This window comes from Eptesicus fuscus, chromosome 2 (assembly GCF_027574615.1).
Source record: "Eptesicus fuscus isolate TK198812 chromosome 2, DD_ASM_mEF_20220401, whole genome shotgun sequence".
Lineage (NCBI taxonomy): Eukaryota > Metazoa > Chordata > Mammalia > Chiroptera > Vespertilionidae > Eptesicus > Eptesicus fuscus.
In genome coordinates, this window is record NC_072474.1 from 95,810,679 (window position 1) to 95,835,124 (window position 24,446).

The 24,446-nt window shown below is 37.5% G+C and overlaps 1 protein-coding gene across 1 annotated transcript in view; it reads left to right on the forward strand.

The window, feature by feature from the left end:
• ARAP2 (ArfGAP with RhoGAP domain, ankyrin repeat and PH domain 2) overlaps positions 1–24,446 on the forward strand; it is a 174,453-nt gene that overhangs the window by 86,820 nt on the left and 63,187 nt on the right. Inside the window, exons 13-19 of the mRNA XM_054729595.1 lie at positions 35–217; positions 3,105–3,279; positions 3,742–3,876; positions 12,716–12,860; positions 14,839–14,941; positions 15,657–15,855; positions 16,049–16,112. Of these exons, the coding sequence (XP_054585570.1) occupies positions 35–217; positions 3,105–3,279; positions 3,742–3,876; positions 12,716–12,860; positions 14,839–14,941; positions 15,657–15,855; positions 16,049–16,112 (1,004 nt within the window). The remainder of the gene's footprint in view (positions 1–34; positions 218–3,104; positions 3,280–3,741; positions 3,877–12,715; positions 12,861–14,838; positions 14,942–15,656; positions 15,856–16,048; positions 16,113–24,446) is intronic.

The following is a 24,446-nucleotide window of genomic DNA, read 5'->3' on the forward strand; positions in this document are numbered from 1 at the left end:
AACTGATATGTCTTATAATTTTTTGATAATTCAGCTTTTTATTGTCATTGGAAACAAAAGAGCAAATGACTTTTGGGCTGGTAACCTTCAAAAAGATGAAGAATTACACATGGACGCGCCAGTAGAAAAGAGAAAAACCTTCATTACTCAGAAGTACAAAGAAGGGAGATTCAGAAAAACCCTTTTGGCATCTCTCACCAAGGAAGAATTAAATAAGGTATCCAATAAAACTTAACGATAGACATGCATTTTAGTATCTTATTAAATGTGTGCCAAGGATTTTGGAAAGAAATAAAAATATTTTGCTATTTGATGAAATTATTGTTTTATCTCATTTTATTTCCTTTTGTGAGATTGTATCCATGGTTTCTCATTGTTTCTCTTAAAAGAGTTGTCATCAATGGCAGATAAACTCTCTGTCCACAAGATTTCAGGCATATCCGATTATTCTTAAACCCCTGACAACTTTCCCTATTTTAGGGACAGGACACGCTTCAGCTCATACTTTGCTAACTTGCTGTCACCAGAATTAACATTATTTACTTCATTTATTGTTACAAGCAATGCTTTGCATAGTGCTGTTGATTTGAACTGTCATTTGTTTTTGGCTGAGTGATTCCAGGTCTTTTGTGACCATTTTATGCTGCCCACTTGATCTTCACTCATTTAATGAGGTACACTTAGGTTGTTTCCATAGCTTGGCTATTGTGAAAAATAATGCTGCAATGAACATCAGAATGCAGATATCTTTTCAATATTCTGTTTTTATTTCCTTTGAATATATATACATATATATATTCAGAAGTGGGGTGGCTGTATCCTATGATAACTGTATTTTTCAGTCTATTGAGGAATACTTATGCTGTTTTCCAACATGGCTGAACTAAGTTGTATTCCCACCAGCAGTGCACAAGAGTTCCCTTTTCTCCACATCCTCATCAACACTTGTTATTTCTTGTCTTCTCCAACATAGCCATTCTGACAGGTGTGAGGTGATACCTCATTGTGGTTTTCGCTTACATTTCCCTGATGATTAGTGATGTTGAACATCTTTTCATGTACCTTTTGGCCATTTGGATGTCTTCTTTGGAAAAATGTCTAATTAGTTTCTATGTCCATTACTGAATCAGATTTTTAAAAATTGAGTTGTATGTGTTCTTTATATATTTTGGATTTTGGATAGTAACCATTTGGATAGATATGGTTTGCAAATACTTTATCCTATTCATTAGGTTGCCTTTTCATTTTGTTGATTGTTTTGCTGTGCAGAAGCTTTTAAGTTTGATGTAGTCCACTTGCTGATTTTTGCTTTTGTTGCTTGTACTTTTGGTGTCATATTCAAAAATCATTGCCAAGACCTGTGCCAAGAATATTACTGTATTACAATATCAGATTTTATTTTAAATTCTTTAGTACATTTTGAGTTCATTTTTTTAATCCTTACCCAAGGATATATATTTTTATTGATTTTGAGAGAGAGAGAGAGAGAGAGAGAGAGAGAGAGAGAGAGAGAGAGAGAGACCTGAGAGTGAAACATTGATTGGTTGCCTCCTGTATGCGCCCTGACTGGGAATTGAACCCACAACCTAGGTATGTGCTCTGACTTGGAATCGAACCCGCCACCCTTTTGGTGCATAAGATGACACTCCAAACCAACTGAGCCACTCAGCCAGGGCTTGAGTTAATTTATGTGAGTGGTATAAGATAGGGTCCAATTTCACTTTTCTGTATGTGGTTATCCAGTTTCCCAGCCTCATTTGTTGAAGAGAATATCCTTTCCCCATTGAGTGTTCTTGGTAAATAGATATTTATTGCATACTTAAAACTTGCTGGATTATCTTTTAGTGTCGGGGATACAATTTGTAGTAAAAAGTAGATGTGCTTATTTCATTCATGAGAGTGAACTTCAGTAGGAAAGACTGACCATAAACAAATGAACTTCAATAAGTAGGCCATAACAAATATAGTGTTGTGAAGGGTAAGACTAGGGTGATGAAAGAGACAACAAGAAGAAATACATATGATTACAGTGAAAAGCAGTCAGAGTGGAAGGGACATTAGCTGTTACATGTTCTAACACCCTCATTTTTCAGGTGTGAAAATACTAAGACCCAGAGAGTTTGGAGAAAGATCATCTAGATAATTAGTGCAAGGTTAAGAATTCAGGCTTCTTGATTCTGAAGTAAAGGAAATGCTGGAGGTCAGCTAGAGACCATGGTGGAAAAGAGAAGTACTTTTTAACTAGTAGACAGGAAGTGTGAATACATTCTGAGACTCCTTGGCTGCGCACTCTGAGCTGCCCACTGGGGTAGCTAATGAGCGATTATCCTGAGGTTGCAGTGTGGAGGGCAAGTTAATTAGTGATCTGTCCAGTTGCACCACGTCAGAGAGAAGGTAAATGGTGAGGCTGAAGTCAGATGGAATCAGGGTGCAAAATCAGAGGGCTTGGAAGAAAATGGGAAGCCAGTAAGGTGAGGAAGCAGGAAGAGAGGATGAGAAGAGATGTAAAGGGAGCTTATTAACATAGGTCAGTAATGTTTTATTGTGTCTGTTTATTGTTCCTGCTCCCCACATTACCTCTCCCCCAAAGGGAAAGATTCGGAATTTGAGCTCATCTTTCAAATTACCACAATACAACAATAATTGAAAGAATATACAGATCCCAATTAGGCTGGAAATTACATACATACATACATACATACATACATACACATACACATGCATACATACATTAATATGACAAAACATTCAGTGGATACTTCATTATTACATTTGAAACATTTAGAATTTTCCGAGCATCAGTCATTATCATAGTATGTTAAGTATAGAAAGTGTCTTCCAGAGCAAATATTCTGGATTAGCAGGTTTGGCACATCACAGCTACAAAACAATGAATTGAGACTTGGAGATCTTAGGTCATAATTTAAATTCATACAAAGCAGGCCTTCTGTGCCTATTGTTCAATTCAGGGCACACATATAATGATATTTCTTAGTTAAGAAGGAATACAAACTTCATATCGTACATGAACAGACTTTGATTCATTTTAATAGCTGGAATTGCATTTTCTTCCTTTAAGAGCTGTATTTTCTTTCCATGGCCAGGCTCTGTGTGCTGCTGTGGTGAAATCGGATGTTCTGGAAACAATGGCTTTGCTGTTCAGTGGAGCAGATGTCATGTGTGCCACCGGAGACCCCGTGCACAGCACCCCCTACCTGCTGGCCAAGAAGGCCGGGCAGAGTCTGCAGATGGAATTTCTCTACCACAACAAATTCTCAGGTTAGCCCCCATCCCTTCATCAGCCTGGTTTCTTCTGATGTGTCCCTAAATGGACAGAAGCAGAATCTGTTTCTTTCTCAAATGAGAAAAGCCATCAGAATGAAGAAAAATGTGAGTACCAAAAAGATGGAAGATGCGTAAGAGTACGTTTTATTTTAAGAAAAAGTTTAGGAAATCTTTTATGTTTCTCTAATCTTACAAATGGAAGATTAAAACAGTTAATCCTACATTATCATTTGCACCAAAATCAAATCCGATTTTCATATATGAATAATAAACACAACTTAAGTGCTTATTTTTGCAAGTTTTATGCAAAGTAAAATAAATATTTCTGTGTATTTATGCTGTGGTATATTTGCAGTAGTTTTTCTTCTAGCTCCAACCTCACCTACATATTCATAAGCCAAGGGAAAGTTGTTTACCTTTTAGATGTCAAATGTGTTATTTCTGTAATTTCTCTAGATTTTCCTCAACACGACGTTCATTTCGAAGGTGGATTAAGTCAGGAGTCCCCCCAGTGCACGTTCCTCTGTGACTTTCTGTATCAGGCTCCTTCTGCTGCTTCCAAACTCTCTGCCGAGAAGAAACTGCTGGAAGGTATCTTTCCTGCTCCTTTTAGACGTTACCTGATAAAACTGTCTTTCATTATCGGAACAATTAGGTTTACATTTTGATGTTTTTTCCCCTTAAGATATTAGATTTGATCTTGTAGTATAAAAATATGTGGGTTTTTTTTTTTTATGATTTATAAACGCTTCCAGGCACAGATAATATTTCATGAGCTGCAACAGGGATTTACCACTGGGTTGGGATGCTGAGGGAACTCTCAACAGAATTCACTGACGTATACCCTTAGGGCCAACCAATTCTGTTTCAGGATTTAAAGGTTATTCCAAAGAAACGTGAAACTCAGCCCCTTCCCATAAGGACAGACACCCTAACTGGGGAGATCATATAGGTAAATGTGAACACAGAGGAGTAAGTGACAAGTTTTCAGTGCTTATTTTATCAGCATACTAAGGGATATTAGGTGGTTCAGTTTGTTCTGGTGGTAACTGTGTGTGTGTGTGTGTGTGTGTGTGTGTGTGTGTGTGTGTGTGTGTGTAAAATAAAGCTTAAGCATGATTTCCAAATACTGATGGGAATTAATCTGATTTGGCAACCTATATTCTAGGTTTGGGAATTACCTGAGCCAGGGCCCTGTAGGCATTTATCCATCAGCTCCTTGTGTCAGGCGTGTGCTAGGCAGGCATTAGAAATACCAAAATGAAGCCCTGGCCGGTTCTGCTCAGTGGATAGAGCGTCGGCCTGCGGACCAAAAGGTCCCAGGTTCAATTCTGGTCAAGGGCATGTACCTTGGTTTTGGGCACATCCCCAGTAGCAGGTGTGCAGGAGGCAGCTCATCGATATTTCTCTCTCATCGATGTTTCTAACTCTCTATCCCTCTCCCTTACTTTCTGTAAAAAAATCAATAAAATACATTTTTAAAAAAGAAATACCAAAATGAAAAAGACACAGGCTTCATATGTGACAAATATTTGAACTAATTTTAGAAATATATCAGGAAACTATGAGATCTGTCTTCCTGGAACAAAGAGAACTTAAGAGATTAAGCTCCACAGGCCCACTGATGGTGGGCGTTCCGAGGCTCTGGAACCTGGCGTTAGTTCCCTGGGTGCTGTAATCCAGCTCTATTATTCCAGCAACGTGTTCATCTGGATTCTTGTGCACTTGAAGTGATTATTTCAGTGTAAATGCTTTATTTCCAAAAAAAGTATTTCCCTAAGCAGAATTCTATTGGGATTAACTGGACTTCATTAGATTTTTCTGAAAACAGTAGCAGCCTTTAGTAAGGCTTTAGGTATTTACATACATTAATTGTAACCCTCATGAAAACTCCGTAAGACAGTTGATATTATGCTGATCTGCACATGAAAAAATGGAGGAATTCAGCACGAAGCAGTGTTTTCCATCTGAGCTGTGTTATAATTGTTATTGTAGCACTTTGACCAGTGGCAGGGCATTTTTATCCTTTGAATTTAGATGTTTCTGCTTCTTTCAACAATTGGTTCCTAATGTCTTCCTTAACTCACCCTAACTCAATAATCAATGATGAATTTTACAGAGATTTTCTCATCTTCTCTTCCTCCTTACCAATGTTTAACCCTGAAATAGTCCAAAGTTGACTGATTGGAAAGAAGGAGACTGTATCTGAATGATCTGTGAATTGACTATAGCAGTTATCTATAATAATAAAAGCGTGATATGCTAATTAAACCGGGGAGCCGAATGACCTTCCGGACGTCCTTCTGGACGAAGCCGCCATGGAGGGGGCAGAGCCAGTTAGGGGCAATCAGGCAGGCAGAGGCAGCAGGCCGAGTGGTTAGGGGTGATGAGGCAGGCAGGCAGGCAGGCAAGCGGTTAGGAACCAGTGGTACCAGATTGCGGGATTGGGCCTAGACTGGCAGTTGGACATCTCCCAAGGGGTCCCAGATTGCGAGAGGGTGCAGGTCGGACTGAGGGACATCCTTCCCTCCCCCCCCTGTACGAATTTTGTGCACCAGGCCGCTAGTTAAGTAATAATTGAATAAAAAGGCAGTAAATGTACTTGCAAATAAGTTTACAACTTTTCTAGAATGTTTCCTCTAAATAGTAGGAGATCCTAGACATACTCGTCAAACTATTGTTGGAGGATGAAGTAGAAATTTGAAATAGAAGACTTTCTTCCTGAAGCTTTCCAATAAAGCATGAACACCCTACAGGATGAAAATAAGATTAGTTATTTTTTTTTTTAATATATTTTATTGATTTTTTACAGAAAGGAAGAGAGAGGGATAGAGAGTTAGAAACATCGATGAGAGAGAAACATCGATCAGCTGCCTCTTGCACACTCCCTACTGGGGATGTGCCCGCAACCAAGGTACATGCCCTTGACCAGAATCGAACCTGGGACCCTTGAGTCCGCAGGCTGACGCTCTATTCACTGAGCCAAACCGGTTTCGGCAGATTAGTTATTTTTGATAATTGTGGTTATACTATTTATAGACTTCCTTGAAGTATGGTTTGTTTTTTTTCTTAATCACTTGAGGACTGATGTTTTAAACTTTAACTAAATCATTGTTTCCTTTTTATCTTTTAAAAATTAACTATATATATATATTTTTTTTTGGTTAAAATTAGTCTTAAAAAATAGAAACTAATGCATTCTCTTAGCAATTTAATTAGGGATGTTTTATCATTTTGGAAAAATCTTTTAAATAATATGAAATTGAACTTTTATACTTTGGCTATGTAACACACAGAAATTATTTTATTGGATATAATCTCCTGGCAGGCTATTCTTTGATGGTCTTCATTTCTTCCATCCAATATTTCAGCAAGGTCTATTATTGCAAACTCAAAATGGGTTATGAATCAGTTGGCTACTCTCCATCTCCCCTCATAGTCTAGCCCTGGCACCATCATATCCTACCTGGGCTGTTACAGTCCCCCTATTTGTCTGCCAATACCTACTCTAGCTCCCTCCAAACCATTCTCCAAAAATCAGACTCAGTGATTATTAAAAATGTAAAGCAGATCATGTACTTCCATTGTTCAAGTACATTTAGCATCTTCCCATCACAGAATATATTCCTTCCTTTGCTGCATCATGCCTGGCCATACTGGTTTCCTGTCTGTTTCTACAATATGCCATGTTCTTTTCTGCCTTCCTTTGCAATTGCTGTTCACTCTACAAGGAGACCCCTCCCCATTTTGACTGCTTGTCCTCTTTCAGGGATCAATTCAGTGCCACCTACTCAGAGAGGCCACTTTGGCACTTTGCTTAAGTTTGTGCCCACAGCCAGCTCTTCCTTTTATAGTCTGCCACTTATTTCCATTGTGGCACTTAGCGCCTGAAGGTGATCCTCCTTCATTGATTTGTTTCTCTTTCCCTCTGGAGTGAAAGCCCAATGAAGCGTCAGCATTTTCTGGTTTACTTGGGATTATCAAATCTCTGGTGCCTAAAACTGTGTCAACACATAGTAATCATGCGATAACTACTTGTCCAATAAATGACCATTTCTCTAGTCACAGTACTACCAGTGTAGAAGTGTAAGTGACTTGTTAATATTTTGTTTTCCCCCTGTGTATAAAAATGTATAATTGCTGGCCAAAAAAAGCATATTTTGTTCAGAAAGAGCCTACTTAAGAATGAAGAAGGAAAAGTCAAACTACCAAGAAGCATAAAGTTCTAGTGTTTTTGTTTTTTCCTTTCTCGCTTTGCCCTCAAGATCCTGTAGTGGTGTTACTCCTATTGAGGGCCAGCTTTATGGAAAGATTAATTATTTGGAAAGATTTAGAGATTAAAGCGTGGTTGTCACCTTTGCCTCTGAATGGCAAGCACCTGGGCCGCACACTCCATCAGTGCTTGTCCTGAAGCCATGGGGCAAAATGATTAAAAACCAAGAAAAAGCCAGGGAATAAAGTACATGTGGTCCTTCAGAGAGTTACAGAGGCTTCAAACTGTCAGCTCAGGTTCTCAGGGTTTGAAGTTCTTCCAGCCTCTGGTTATGAAGACTGATCTGTATTTTTCTTTTCCTTTTCAATTTAGTGTTCATGGAAAGAAAGATGGATAGCTCGTGTTAAACCTAAGTACAGAGCTGAAGAATAGCATCCTGCCATTGTTTTTTGTGTTTTCCCCTCAACCGTATTTTTCCCTTTTAGCATCTTACTTTGATTTGTTGACACAGTGTTTGATTACTTTTTTTAAAATCCTCACCTGAGGATATTTTCCCACTGATTTCTAGAGAAAGAAAATGGAAGGGGCATTCTCTCTTTAGAGAGAGAGACACAGAGAGAGAGAAACATTGATGTGAGAGAGACTCATTGATGGGCTGTCTCCTGCATATGCCTGGACCAGGGCCGGAGTCTAGCCTGCAAATGAGGTACATGCCCTTTGACCGGAATTGAACCTGAGGCCCTTCAGTCTGTGGGCCAATGCTCTATCCACTGAGCCAAACTGGCCAGGGCCAGTGTTTGATTTTTAAAAATAAAGTCATTGATAGGGTTTACTACTAGAAACTATATCATTTATTTATATTTAATTTCATAGATTAGCATTGAGGATTTTTGATGATCTGTTAAGTGCATAGCTTGTGTAGTTTTTAAAAGTTTCTTCAAGCCCTAACCAGTTTGTCTCAGTGGATAGAGCGTCAGCCTGTGGACTGAAAGGTCCCAGGTTCGGTTCCAGTCAAGGGCATGTACCTTGGTTGCGAGCACATCCCCAGTGGGGTGTACAGGAGGCAGCTGATCGATGTTTCTCTCTCATCGATGCTTCTAACTCTCTATCTCTCTCCCTTGCTCTCTGTAAAAAAAAAAATCAATAAAATACATTTTAAAAAAAGTTTCTTCAAGGCTAAAACACATTTATTTAAAATGAAAAGGATACCTAGTGTGTATTCTTAGTTTTAGTAGAAGCTGAATATGATCAGGTTAGGAAATTCTTCATCAGGAAATAACTTATGCTTTCTACAAATAATAGTTTTACCTGAATTATCTCAGACTTATTGTGCATATAGGTATTAGAAGGTATGACCTCCACTCTACCCTAACACATTAAAAATGGGCATATGTGCTTCAGATGGGTAACAGGCTCAGAGAGGTAGTATGTGAAGTAGTTACGACCATAGCTTCATGAGCTGACCGCCTGGTTCTGCCTCCAGCCCTAATGCTAAGCCCTTGTGTGAACTGAGGAAAGTCAGTGGACTGCTTTGTGCCTGTCTTCAGGATACAAGGAAGGATGTTTGTCATAACAGGAATGACCTAATAGGGTTGTTCTAGGACTCAGTGAGTTAATGTACATAAAGTGTGTAGAAGAGTACATGGCACGTAAATGTGGTGATGAGGGGACCATGAGGAGGAGGAGGGGGAGGAGCAGAGGGGATGCTTCTAGTTTCCAATTGGCCCTTGAGTTTAGATATGTTCTTCTGGCTGTAGGTAACAGCCCAGGTATCAAACTATGGTATCCATATCACTCCACAGTCAAATTTCAATAGGTCACCTCTGGAGTCCTTTACCTGTGCTTGCGTACATTCTAGTAATGTTTGTCTTCCCTGGTCTAAACATTAAGATAGAATAGAAGGAGTGAACAGCCCCTCCAGTCAGTCCAACCACCGTACCCCATGGCCTCTTAACCATTAAACAGCTTACATTCTTAGGGTTGTTCATTGAGAGTGGCCCCTGTTTTGTTTCTGGTGGATATCTTCGAGTAACTGAATAATAGTAAGACTACTTCCGTAGCCAACAAGGTGTCATGGATGGTATCAACATTTCTCAAGGTCAGAGTCTGCAGACCATGTCCAAATTGGCCTACGCAGACCAATGCAATCCAGCATAATTTTGTTAAAGCTTTTCCTTCCCAAATGAATAGGAATGTCAAGATTTGCTATCCCAGCTTTGTTATTATAAATCCTCAAAGGTAATATCTCTGCCTCCCTGGTCTGACCTCTGGCTTGTTGTGATGATAATGCAATAGGACTAGATCTTCTTAAGCCCCTATTTCTAACTGGAAATGAGTTTGTACTCACCTTTTTAAAGAGCTCGGTCATTTGTTTCCCATTAGAATTTGCATAATTAGATTCCGCATTTACATTTATTTTATGCACCATGTATTTGGCACTTTTGTTTAAGACTGTCCAAGGGCTCCCACCTGTCTGCTGAGAAAGGCATGAACTCCTGAACACCTGTCATGTGAGGCTCCGGGGGCCTGGCCTCTGCCTTGAGCCTGCAATTTTGCTTCCCTTTCCCAATTTCACGGGTAACCTGAGTCTCTGGCCAAACCAGCTTTCAGCACTTTCCCCTTCCTGTGACTTTCTTCACGCTGTTTCCTCCCAGAATTATGGAATGACTGCAGTTCAGAACGCATTTTTTTGCTACTTTGAAAACATGCATTTTCAGTCATAAATGACTATTTCAAAAGCTGTGTTTTTCTATGAAATTTTTCTTTGCAGGCTGAGGGTGGCTTCCCTCCATGAATGATTCTCACCTGAAAGGGCCCACCTGATGGTTGTTATTCCAAACACAGCTCCCCTTAGATTGGATTACAAACTGCCTGAGGACTGGGTGGAATTCCTAAAATGTGCCAGTGATCAGCTGTGTACTGAATAAATGTACATTTTTGTGCTTTATTCTCTATGAATTTATTCTAGGCATCGGAGTACATTGTTTTGAAATCATTTCATAACTCCAATTGATAAATTCTTTAACTTTTGTTTTTCTTATATTTTAGAAATCTGCAATAAATATTCATTTAAACGTAATGCCTTTTGTGACTTCCATGTAAGTGTGCAGAGTAAATATACTCTGTGACTCAGAATTCGAGGCCCCGGAACAGTATATCAGGAATTGATTGGGTCTTGGTTAGCTTCTTTCCCAGGACCCATAAAGCAATTCTTGGTGCTGTCTTCTTCTGCCGGTTTTCTTAGGTTGGTTATGATTCAGCTTTTCATTTGGCTGTCAGTTTCTCAGAATTCAGAGACCCGACAGCTCTCAGAGGTCTACCTTTGGAGTGTTTCTCCTTGTGCCGGTGTTTGAGGCTAAACGCTTCATCTTATTTTTCTTTTTGTTCTACTTCTCAAAATACCTATGATAAAGGGAAATTTAAAGAATGACAATACCTATTTCTTTAACTTTTAATTTTAATCATTGTAACGTAATTTCAGACCTACAGAAAAGTTGCAAGTATAGTACAAAGAATTCCCATATAGCTTTCACCAGACATCGCAAATATTAGCATTTTACTCGTTATTCATGGGTATACATATTCTCAGAATTACTCAGAATTACTTGATGTCCCTTTAGTCCTAGTTTCCTCAGTCTGTATTTCTTCAAAATAAGGGCATTCCTCTGAAATATCCACAGTATGAAGATCAAAATTAGGAAATTTTCGGATCTACAGACAGATCCTCTCTATTACCTCATTATTATGAAGACCAACTGACATATTTTCAGCCCTTATTTTATTAGATCTCTTTGCTTTATTTAATAGCAGCAATCATTCCTTTTTTAAATACTCTACCCCTTTTCTTTTTTATACACTGTCTCTTCTCATTTGCTTCATTGCTTTCATGGACCCCTCTACATCTGTTAATATGTATATAATTATTAATATATACTTATATATAATATAATTTATATGTAATATACATATAATTATTATTTTTAATTAAAGTATAGTTGACAACTCCTTACAATTTTAATTTCCCTAAGATTGTCTCCTTGGTTACTTATATTTTCAAATAATACCTATATTCTATAGTCTTTCTAGTTATCAAGACCTTTGTTTGCTCCAAGATGCAAATCCATATGGTAATCACCTAATACATATCTCTACTTGGATTTCCAAGATATCTCTAATTCAGTGTTCTAAAAGGAAATTCATATTACATGCACTAAAACTATTTTCTTTTAAATAAAGGTAGATATCACTGTCTGTTTTGTAATCAAAGCTAAAGTAGCATCACCATTAATTAGTTCCCCCTACTGCATCCAATCAATATATGTTTATGTCTTTAGAACACATGCATGTACTCATTTCTCTCTCCCTCCTCACATTCTCTCTTTCTCTTTTCTTCTCCCTACTACACTCCCACTGGCCTGCTTTGGGCTGTTTTCATCTCGCAGTAGACTTCTGTCAACAGTATCCTAACTAGTTTTCCTGCCTCTGGCCTCACCTTCTCAAGTTCATTTTCACAGCGAGCAGAGTGTGTAAGACTCAAACCTAATGATAATCCTCTGCTGAAACATTTTAATGGCTCACCATCAACTACATATCAAAATTCAGCAGACTTCTGAAAAGTAATATTTTGAGCTTTGTGGGTCAGGTAGTCTGTGCCAGGACTCAGATCTGCCCCAGGAGCGGGAGAGCAGCCACAGATAGTCTGTAAATGAATGGGCCTGGCTGCATTTCAACGAAACTTATTCACAGAAACAAGTGATGGACTGGGTTTGGCCTTTGGCCTCCAGGTCATAGTGACGAATTTAAGTTTCTAATTAAGGCATTAAGGGAACTGCATGTTCAGACCCCTTCTTCCTTTGCACAGCTGAGGTCAGCCCTAGTCCTACTTTTCAAGTCTATATGGACCTCTGTCTTTGCTGTTTCAGTGTTTTTTTGCAGCTGTCCTTTTTGGCTCTGCCTGATTCACTGGTCATCAATGTCATAGCTATTTTTGTCTTGTATACCCTGTGCTCCTAGATTATAAATTTTTTGAGAGCAGAGTGTGACAACTTTATATGTCATGAAGCAATAGCATGCTCTTTAACAAAATAGGAAATTGGTAGATTTATTTGAATCCACACATTATTTAAACCCACTCATTATTTAAACCATGTATTTTTTTTTTGAAATTAGAGTTGTGATGCAGTTCAATTTATTGTTTGTTTTGTTTTAAATTTTTAGAGACAAATAAAAAGTGGTGTGTTTTGGAAGGAGGCTTCTTGAGTTACTATGAAAATGACAAGTCTACCACTCCCAGTGGCACCATTAATATCAGTGAAGTCATCTGCATGGCTGTGCACAAAGAGGACTTCTATATAAACACTGGGTAGGTCTATCCTCCACGGGCAGGAGGTGAAAGCATGTCTGTTATCTGTCATACCACGTAATAAGAGTTTTGTTACTCGGTTCTTCCATTGCTTATTGTTGAAAGGTTGAATGGTTTCCTGAAGCCTACTCATTTTGCAGCTTCTTAAAGTTCCTTAGGGAATTCACTAAAAAGTGAAAATTAAAATATTGCATTAGGTAATATGAAAGGCGGATGTGTTTGCATCTAACCTTAAGTAAATTTATAGTAATTCATTCATGACATGTAGTCCTATAATTTTTATGACTTACTCATTATTTAAAATAGTGGACAAAATTTATGCATCCGTTTAAGGCACCATGGTTCGAATTGATGACAAAAGAAAATATTTGTTGATTTATTCACATTAATATTAACAAAATACTAAGTATATTTAGTAACATATGGAAGTGCTAAATTTCTTAAAGATCTACTTTGACATTTTAATTGTCTCAAAAAGGTTGCAATTCAGAGAGTACGCATTATTAATATATTGTCTCTCAGGACAGTTAAACAGAAATTTCTATGAGGACTTTTAGAAACAGAGCATCGAAGATCTTTGTGGTGGAAGTTACTCATCACATTTTGTGATGAAATTAATGAGAAAATGCGAAGACCAAATCTGCAAAAGTTAACTATAAAGGAGCATAGTATTTAATGAAAATTCTATATTAAAAAGAGGAGAAAGTCCTAACTGGTTTGGCTCAGTGGATAGAGCATCGGCCTTCGGACTGAAGGGTCCCAGGTTCGATTCCGGTCAAGAGCATGTACCTTGGTTGCGGGCACATCCCCAGTAGGGAGTGTGCAAGAGGCAGCTGAATCGATGTTTCTCTCTCATCGATGTTTCTAACTCTTTATCCCTCTCCTTCTCCTTTCCTCTCTGTAAAAAATCAATAAAATATAATAAAAAAAGGAGAGATTTGCACAGCTTTTTCATTACATGAAACATTATTAAGTAATGCTTAATATATTCTAGTTGAGGTGACTGTTGTTTTCTAATAAATCTAGTTTGATTTTTTATGCAAAAAATTGATTATTATTTGATTTGTTTTTATTTTAATTAAACAGAGCTTTTATCCTAAATGAATTATCAGTTTACTGTGTCTTACTGTGGAATGTTAAAGTAAGTGCATTCAGTGCATTGAGATACTTAATTAGTAAATAAAATATAATTTAAAATAATATGAGTTTATATCAGCATAATTATGTAAAAATGAAACATTCTTGGTAGAATGATACTGATACAAATAGATGTTCAGGAGAAAGCATCTACACTATAATTGTTGCAGCCAGATTCTGAATTGCCTTAAATAGCATATTACAGAGTTTGAACTTGGTAATGTAGGCACTGAGGAGAAAGCTGGCTACAGTGCTGAGGAAGAGTTTGGAGGAAGAGAGATCCTAATTACCGAGATTTAGCTAGAGAAAGAGATTATTAAAAAAAAGTGGGTTGAAAGAATATTATGTTTGATCTGATAAGATTAAACATCTGACTAACCAGATAAAAAACTGACTGACGGTAAAGGGAAGAATAAATTAAATGAGATGGTTTTGAGCTTATTGATGAGGTAAGTTGGAACATGAAGGCTATGTAACAGGCTTTGGGTAAAAAAGAGGAAAATGGAAGGTACTACACGATATAGGGTATTTTAAGGTCTTGAGGTAGCAGCAACATACATACTAAGCACGTTCCATGAAATAGTTTAAGTTGTGGATAAGAAACCAAGGGAAGAATTCAGGACAAGGGATGTTACTCAGTTTATCTATAGGAAGGAGCTGACAATCACATTTATTCATTTGAATAAAATACATACCATCAACAGAAAACTGTGAGAGATTGATTTCACAGCATTATCCAGTTTTCAGAATGCATTTAATGAAAAAACTTGACATTCATGTGATTTGTTTTCATAAGAGCCAAACATAACCTTTGGTATCGTTTTATTCGTGTGTGCCATAGGCCCATCTTCACCTTTGAGATCTATTTGCCCTCAGAACGTGCGTTTTTATTTGGAGCTGAAACATTTCAAGCCCAAAGAAGATGGACAGAAGCAATAGCTAAGGTATTTAAAGATTGCATTAATCCCCTAAATCCAGAGAAGTTTCTCAACTTGGGGACTATGATTGAGCTTTAGAGGTCCATGCAAATTTTATACAAGAATCTGGCAAGAATGTCCATAATTCATTAGGTTTTCAAAGGTTATAATCAAAGAGGTTAAGAGCTACCTTCCTAGAGCTCTAAGCAGAGAAGAAATTAATATAGGACCCCGGGGAAATTATTCTTCAAATAAAGGTCATGTTTTGATGATTAAGATTTTTTTCAATATTGTAAAGTCATTTCTGTGAATGTCTTTTTATGAGTAGTTATCTTATGATATACACAAAGGGGAAATGGCAGATTCAGTAAAAGTTGCAAATGAAGACAGTGAAGGCTGACATTTTGGAAAGTACAACACATCAACAGATAGAATGTCTTCTTCTTTCAATTGTGTGTGTGTGTGTGTGTGTGTGTGTGTGTGTGTGTGTATATATATATATATATATATATATATATATATGGAGAAAAATGGTTTAAGATGTTGCCACTTGAAAATGCGTTAATAGCTGTTCACTTTTAAGATAGAGAGCAAGTTTAAAAAATTCTAAAATTTAGGTTACTTCTAAATCTTTAAAATAGAAAATCAAAGATAATTTTCCTACCTTCCCTCATATCTGCAGACAAGGAAGGGATTTCCTATATTCACTGTCTTTCTTACTTTTCTGTACTTGTTTTAACAGCATTTTGTTCCCTTTGTTGCTGAAAACTTAACACAAGCTAATTACGATTTGATTGGTCAACTCTACTACAAAGACTGCCATGCCCTGGATCAGTGGAAAAAAGGCTGGTTTGCAATGGGCAAGTCTAGTTTGCGTTTTTGCCTTCAAATGCAGGAAGTTCAGGAAGATAGAATGAACTTAAGAAGACTACAAGAGCTAAGTAAGATTTTTTTTGCCCTCATCTTATATTTTGGACACCGTTTTTTATTGCATATGGTAATGGTAGCTTTTACATAAAATTAAGAGGACTCACTCCAAAACATATGACCAAGGAGTATTAATAATGTGTCTTTATGGGTATTTAGTGAAATGTTCTTAAGAAATATGTTGATGTTTTTCTCTTCTCCCTCTAGCTATCAGCACAATGGTTCAAAATGGGGAAAAAGTGGATATTTTGCTCTTGGTAGAGAAAGGGAGGTAAGTGCATTTTTGTCTTTGACTCTTTAATAACTAGGGAGTGGAATATTCTGTTTATCTTCTTGGGAGAGAGCCCATGATTTTATAGCCTGCTAGACATTTCCTGAATTGTATGTGTGTACACATATATTTATATACTCTTCAGTAGAAGGAGTATATGATGGAAGCTTACATATTTTTTGTACTTGCTATGAGAAACTCAATACCATTAATTATTATAATTTTCTATAGACCTAGATGCCTTTGGGACATTCACATTTAAGCATTCAGAAGCACTTTGGTAGTTGTAAATATATTTTCAGTGTAGATAACATGAGGAATACATAATATCCTGAAGCATTTTTGCATGTGATTCATGCATAGCTAATTTATTAACTTCTTCCAATAAATACAAAGCATCCTCTGTGCATCAGGTAACTGTTGAGGATATGGTGATGAATAAAATAGACATGGTCCCTGCCTTCATGAAGCATGCACACTAATGGGGGGAACAGAAGAGAAAATTACATTTTATTGTGTCCATCAATTTTAACTGGCTTAAAGCAAACTAAAGGAAAGAGAGAGCGGCTGATGGAGAATGTTCTGTTTTAGGTATGGGGTAAGGGCAGGCATCTTCTGCATAAAGTGAAGAAGCAAACCATGAAGCAGTCTTCATCGTGTTCCAGGCATCAGGTCAAGGCTATTTTGAAGACCCTAGTGCAGGTGTCCTCAAACTACGGCCTGCGGGCCACATGCGGGTATTTTTGCCGTTTTGTTTTTTGTTTGTTTGTTTGTTTACTTCAAAATAAGATATGTGCAGTGTGCATAGGAATTTGTTCATAGTTTTTTTTTTTAAAACTATAGTCCGGCCCTCCAACGGTCTGAGGGACAGTGAACTGGCCCCCTGTTTAAAAAGTTTGAGGACCCCTGCAGTGCATTGTGCTTGGCATGTTCAAGGTCCACAAGGAAGCTGCTGGGGAGATTTGAATGAATAGGAGAGTGGGAAGTAATGATTTCAGAGATACTCCTGGGCCAGATCCGATAGGGCCTTACAGGTTATTATATGTAACGTGATGGAGCCTTGGTGAATGCACATCATTTTGGAGGTGGGGCAGTTGTCAGGAGGAGTAGCTATCCTGGAATATTAAGCTAATTTACCCAGGGAGTGAATCCAGAAACCAAGAGAGAGTGTCACAAAACCTAGAAAGAGCATTTCAAGAAGGAAGGAATAGTCAGAATCGTCAGATGCTGCCTGATGAGGACAGATACTCCATGAGTCAGTGGTGCAGACTGCACCTGCTGACTTAGAGAAGCGAAGAAGTGAGCAGAAACCGGATTAGGTGCAGGCTAGGAGCCGAGTACACTGAAACAGTTAAGTGAGGATAGTTTGTCAAGGACACTGGAGCTTAGTAGGGTTATCGAAGTAGAAGGGATTTGACCTAGAAAGGGAATGTGTGTGCAGTTTGTTTTTAGATGGCTTGGACTTGTCCAGCTTTAAATTTGGACGGGGAAGAGACAAAGGAGGAGAGATGGAGTCAACAATTTAGAATTTCAAGCATATAAAAATTTTAATTCAGGAAGGTCCAGGTTTATTCAGTAGTGTGCCATGTTTTGTTATGGGATTACATGTACATTTGTTAGCCACCTAAGAACATAGATTTTTTTTTTCCCCCAAATAGCAGTCCCAACAAGTTAAATCAACTTTTCACAAAAAAAAAAACAAAACCCACCAGATCGTGTATATTTAGCTTTGAGTCATGATGGTTTTCAATTTAAAAGTAAGAAAAGGGCCCAGATAGTACAGACTTTGGTCATAACCCAAAATTTCAAAATAGTTTGTGATTCAAATATTTGTCTAAAGATAAATGATTTCTAATATTGTGACCTTCGCCTCAAATTCCAATAGGTCCTCTCTCACATGGCCCTAAGAGAATTTATTTTTTTGTCTCGACCAATCTTTGAAACCATAGAGATAAGGCTGATGTTTAATAATTATAGTTTCAGAAATACAGCTTATTCTATGTTGGTTAAATTTTTATGATCCTTTTCTTTAAGAAAAGAAGAGAGATGGAAGGTATAAGAGAGAGGACAAGAGAACAATTATAACAGGAAGAGAAGAAGAATTGATGAGTGGTTTTGATGTGGGTAGTTTTCTAGATTTGGTGGTAGGATGTTGAGAGAGACACCAGTCTGATGGTGTTCAATTCTTTGTAAACTAGGAGGTAAGGTGACTCCTAAGCTTTTGGCCTGGGTGACTTTACGAATGGTTGTGTCATTAGCCAGATAGTGAATATACACTTCTCTCCCAGCACTCAAACAAGCCCATTAATTATAGGCGTGATTATTTAAGAGCTGTTTTAATGTCATGTCCAAATAAGAGAATTTCATTGCAGTGCCCTCTCTCTCATCTCTCTTGTGATCTATTAGCCCCTTGGGAAATAACGAGTGTTAAAGTAGATTGTGTTAGACTTGTCAATGACATAAAATTGTGGCTTTAGGAAATAAAACAACTTCCAATTACTCATGTTGATGACATATAGAGATAGTGAATAATTGAAAGAGCGAGAAACCAACCAGCTGTAAGTTTTAAACTTTTTTTTTTTTTGCTAGTAACTGCTAGAACCAGAATAGGAAATCATAAGTAAATTTAATGAATTAATTTCACATTTTCCCCTTGTCCTTGTCTACCTTTGATTAAAGTGATAAAATATATTAATGTTCCTTAAAGGCAAGGAGGAGAAAGAACCCTCTGAACTGGAACAGTTCATAAATTGATAATCATGCACTGAATATAGTCACTATTTAGATATATATTGTAATCTTCATGGTAATTTTCTCTATATGCAGAGCATGAATGCCTTTAGACAGAAAAATATTGCAATAATATTTTCCACATACAGAGCATTTTTGCTCTAAAAAGCTCTAAACAGAAGGTGTTCCAGATGGTGTCGCTTTAATGTGTATTCTTTGTATACTTTAAAAATTATTATTTTGGAAAAATAAAGCTTTCTTGATTACACTTAGGGGTTTCTGGCATGCTATTTGGTGCTGTTACCAGGACTGGATCCTGTGCTGCTTTTTTACGCCTCAATCAGAACTGCTATATGAAAAAAAAAAATCATGTTTCTGAATGTCTATTGTTTTTCAGTGAATGTTCTAGATCACAAGGTCAAAAGGCATTTTCCTGGACAGTAGGTTATATATTCACTTTAAGTTCAATGTTTAATAGATTACAGCATCCTTTTCTTAAAATTTAGAAATTATTTCTGCACTTTAGCCCACACTTCTGCATATCCCTTTCTGATTAAATAAGCTACTATGCTCACCATCTTCACATTTCATAACTGTAAAAAACCGCTTGTCAAAGACACCTATAATTAAGCTTTTACTGAAAGGTTGTTGGTTGCAATAAATACAGTAAACATGAATGAGTAACTCATCTGTTAACAGAAATAGAAAAAACTGCTGTCTTTTTAGTTTCATTTTGCTGCTTTTGTTTGTTTTTAATCCTCACCTGAGGATATTTTTTTCATTGCTTTTCAAAGAGAATGAAAGGGAAGCGGGAGGGATGGAGGGAGAGAGACATCCCTGTGACAGAGACACACGGACTGGTTGCCTCCTGCATACGTGGGGGGGTGGGAGGGTGGCGGGTGCTGGGAGCAAACTGCAACCAAGTACATGCTCTTGACTGGGAATTGAGACGTTCTAACCATGGAGCACACCGACCAGGGCGGTTTTGTTTTTTGTTTTTTTAAGGTTCCTTGGTTGACCTATAGTAGAGCATAAAGCACTTAATGGTTCCAAAGCCTGACTGCATTCACTTTTAATTGCAAATTCCAGACATAAAGAAGGTATCACCGGGGAAAACACATTTTTATCTATATGTTCCACAATTATGAAACAGACTACTTCTCTCAATTCAGGAGATTAACAACCTAAGTTTAAGGCTCTTATTTCATATCAACTTACTCCATGTGATATTTTTTCCCTCCTTGAGTTGTGTTTTCTGGAAGCTATGTAAGCAATACTCCAGAGGGTGAATTATCTTAAAGTGGTTTCCAAATTGTGCATGTAATTGCAAATTAAACAGTAGCCGATTGCCCACAATATCAGCTTGACTGCTTTTATAACTTTCTGATGATTTAATTCAAAGAGATGCTTTAATTTGAATGTTGCCAAGGTAAACAAGAGATTCTCTTCTCTTACTACCCCCCACAGGTTTTGCAAAAAGGAAGAGTATTCAAATTTACATTATGAAGTGATTTTCTTTTTGTTTTGTTAAAGGGAATATAGGACTAACAAAAGGTGGATTTTAAAGTATATATTTGCTTGAAAATTGATTTCAATCAATTCAAAGCCCCTTCTATATACTAAAATGTAAGCATACAAACATGAGATGCGTGAAAAACAAAAGGATGAGAAGATCCCTCCTGGATAGATAAATAGGATCAGGATAATGTGGTGTTTTTTGATTGTTTGTTTAGAGTAGTATTTTTAACTGGATCTGGAATTTCTAGGTAGAATTTCAGTAAGAATAATTGAGATGGCTGAGAGACGAAGGTATTCCAAGCGGTGGAAACAATAGATTCAGAGAAATAGGATGGGCTAGGGACCAACTTCAGTTCAGGTTGGCCTGAACCTTAATGCCTTGAGGAGGATGCATGAACCAAAGGGCCTAGAACCGTGGTCGGCAAACTGCGGCTCGAGAGCCACATGCGGCTCTTTGGCCCCTTGAGTGTGGCTCTTCCACAAAATACGAGGCCTGGGCGAGTCTATTTTGAAGAAGTGGCGTTAGAAGAAGTTTAAGTTTAAAACATCTGGCTCTCGAAAGGAATTTCAGTCGTTGTACTGTTGATATTTGGCTCTGTTGACTAACGAGTTTGCCGACCGCTGGCCTAGAAGATAGGTTGGTACCCTGTTAGTATCACCAGTTAAAGTTAATGAACAAGGTGCCCTGCTCTGGAAAGGATCGCAGGCCCTTTACAGGGGCATAGAAGACGTTTTTGAAAGGGTATTTATTTTAAAACTATTTTTAAAATTATTTTTAAGAATGAGGATTGGGATTCATTCAGCAGCCAGCGGAACACCATGAAAGGTTCTGAGCAGCTTCAAAACAGGGCTGTTTCTCTCATTCCTATAGGTAGTTGCCTAATAATGTGTGGAGATGAGATTGGAAAACTGGAGACCTTGCCTTTCTCAGGAAATCAGGTGCCCTGACACTTTTTATTGTACTGTGGGCTTCAGAAGCAACAAGCTACTTAGCGTAACATTTCCTACCGTATTATTCTTGTGGCACAGTTTCCGCGTCTGCAGATTTTCTTAATAATTTTTCGCCTGTTTCCGGCCAAAATTCCATCTCTATGCAAAAAAAAAAAAAAAAAGTGTATCTTTATTAACTAAAATTAGGGTAATTTATAGATGCAATGACTAAATAAAATTGGCCAGACTCTGATTCCTGGCCATGAAGAAATAGCTTTCTTCCTGGTACATGTCCTCTCAGTTCAAACAAACTAAAAAACTGGACAAAATAAATGAATCCAACTGTTTGCAGGCTTTGGGACGACAGGCATTCCAGGGCTGTGAGCAGGGAGAGAAGGGAAACAAGTGAAGGGAGCGTTAAGATCAGCTTGGCTTCCTCTCGGTAGGCACTTTCCAGTCCATGGCACAGGGAATGGGGAGACTCAAGCAGACATGGAGAGAAGTGTTTCAGAAATCTGCATAGGAGTTCACTTACCTCTGGGCTCCATGCTCATCTGCATATTTTCAGGGTGAAACTCCAGAAGGCAGCTCCCAGGGGTGTGCTGTGGGTTGAACAATCCCCAGAGCATAGGGAGTGTTGGGGTATGTGTAGAGATTCCATCCATCCATCCGTGCTAGACAGACCTCATTAAACACAGAGGGCATTAGTAAAGACCCCAGAGAAGTGACTCCATACTGTAAAGGCCAAGCCAGCCTCAGAGTAAAGGCTGCTGTATTTCTACCCGACTAAGCTTTAGTCCTCTGAAGGATCAGCTGCTCTACAAGCAGTGCAGTGGCCAGGCTCAAACAGGCACATGATGTCCACGCAGGCATCAACATCTGGAAAGGAAGACAACACAATCCTGACACTCCAGTTAGCATTCCTAATTTCTGGCATTTGATTAAAATTACTAGCGATGATGTGAAAAAGCTGCAAATCAGTTGGAAGGAAGTGACCCAGAAATGAGAAAGGTAATGGAATTAGCAAATACGCTAAGCAGTGATTTTTTACATATTATAAATCACAAATATTTTCAAAGATGTAAAGGAAAATATAAACAATAGCAAGAAAAATATGGGTAACTAAAAAACAAACAAATGGAATTTATAAAGCCAAAGAATATGGTATCTGAAAAAATTTCACTAGATTGGCTTAACATAAGAGTTTATAAGATTAATGAACATGAAGGCATGGCAATAGAAATGATAAAAATGTAACCAAAGAGACATAACACTAAAATCACCAGAGCCGCAGTGACCTGTGGGACAAAAATAAGCAGTCTCAGTATAATTGGAATCCAAAAATGAGACGAGAAAGATGACTAAAAAAAAAATCTTGAAAGAAATGTGACCAAACATTTTCTGAATTTGATGAAAACTCTAAACCCACATGTACTAAAATCATCATATCTCAAGCATGGTAAAGCAGACCACATCAAGACACATCATAATCAAATTCCAGAAAACCAGTGTGAGGGGAAAAAGTCCCAAAGGAAAATACACATTAAACATAGGGCAAAAGATGAGAATGTCTTGTTAGAAACAGTATAAACCAGAAGGTAATGAAATCTTTTAAATCCTGGCAAAAAAAAAAAAAGGAAAGAAAAAACAAACCTCAAAACCAGCAGCTGTTAATCTAAAATACTCCAATCAGCAAGAATGTCTTTCAGAAATGAAAGGAAAAGAAAGTATTTGTGGCCCAAATAAATGCTGTTACACTAGAAGATTCGGTGTTTTTATTTTTGTTTAAATGCTTAGGATATTATCTGTTCGGTCATGTTTGTGCAGTCTGTTACTCGCTTTTTAGAAGTTTTTATACAAATTTATTGATTCTGTCATTTGTGAAGACACTTGTGGTTCTTGTCAGTAGACTAGGTTCAAACACGATAGCCTACACTTTGTGGTTATTATATTGCAATTTTGAGAAAATTGATTTTAATTCATTCTGGCATTGGTGTCTGGATCTTACTGAACTGATTTGATTTGTTATAGGATATAGGGATGTTTCTCTATATGACTTTGAAGTACCTTTTAACATTTATGCTCGGGCAGTGAAGAATTAGAATAATTCTCTCTAAGAGTTCTTCAGAATTACTTTTCAGATGCTAAAGATATAAATGAATGTTTCTTTGGAATTCTTATGCAGAAGGTAGAGTGGTTGTTTGGTAACACTTGGAATCACAAACTCCACCAGCATTTGTGCTGAAAATATCTTTGATGTTTTGTTCAGTGTGCACAGAGTTTAGATACACATCAGAGAGGAAAGTTGTTGGACTGATGCAGTTAAATGTCAAGCATCCGCTGCACTAGATGATATATTTAAGGATTCAGTCCTTGACAGGTTGACTCAGGAGTTGTCATTTGTTCTAACCCTCACTAGTTCACAAGGAGACAGCTAAACCTGTCATTATGGGATTTCTTCTTACTACAGAGGAAGTTTGACGTTTGGAACATTCACAGTTGATGGCAGAATTACAGTGGTATTGTAGGAGGGCTGTTGCATTTTGGATTTGTTTCACTGCTTGCTGAAATACCCATTGAAGTACTTTGTTTAAAAGCAAACAGTTTTAAATATTTTATGTTACACTTAGAGCTTAATCATGAGATTAAAACTCAAAAAATAAAGATAAAATTTTCTCTTTACCTCAACTCTGAATTTAGCAAGATGTTATTTTAGTTAGGTCTAACAGTGTAGGGGCTTGATATTTCTCAGGAAGATTAGCTGAGTGATACAATTTCATTTACATAAATATACCGAGCAATAGAATGCTTTCAAGCTAAAGATAATGTAAGGTAAACGAAAAGGCGGAAGCATGTCAGGAATCTTAGAGTGGCAGAATTCTTCAAAAAGAAAATGACAAAACCTGGAGGTCAGGGCTGCTATAGTGATGTGGAAAAATAAAAAACAATGTAGAAAGAAAGAGAGAGATGAAGATGCGGACATTACTGAAGTAACTGTAGTTACTACAAGTTCAGAAGATGTGGATGTAAGCGTGGTAAGGTGCCAGTCTTAGAGGAGCATTTCAAGAAAAGAAACCAAAGGAAAAAAGGCCTTTTATTTTCTGTTTAAATTAAATTAGGGCCCATCTATTATCAGGGAAGTAAAAGATTACCCTC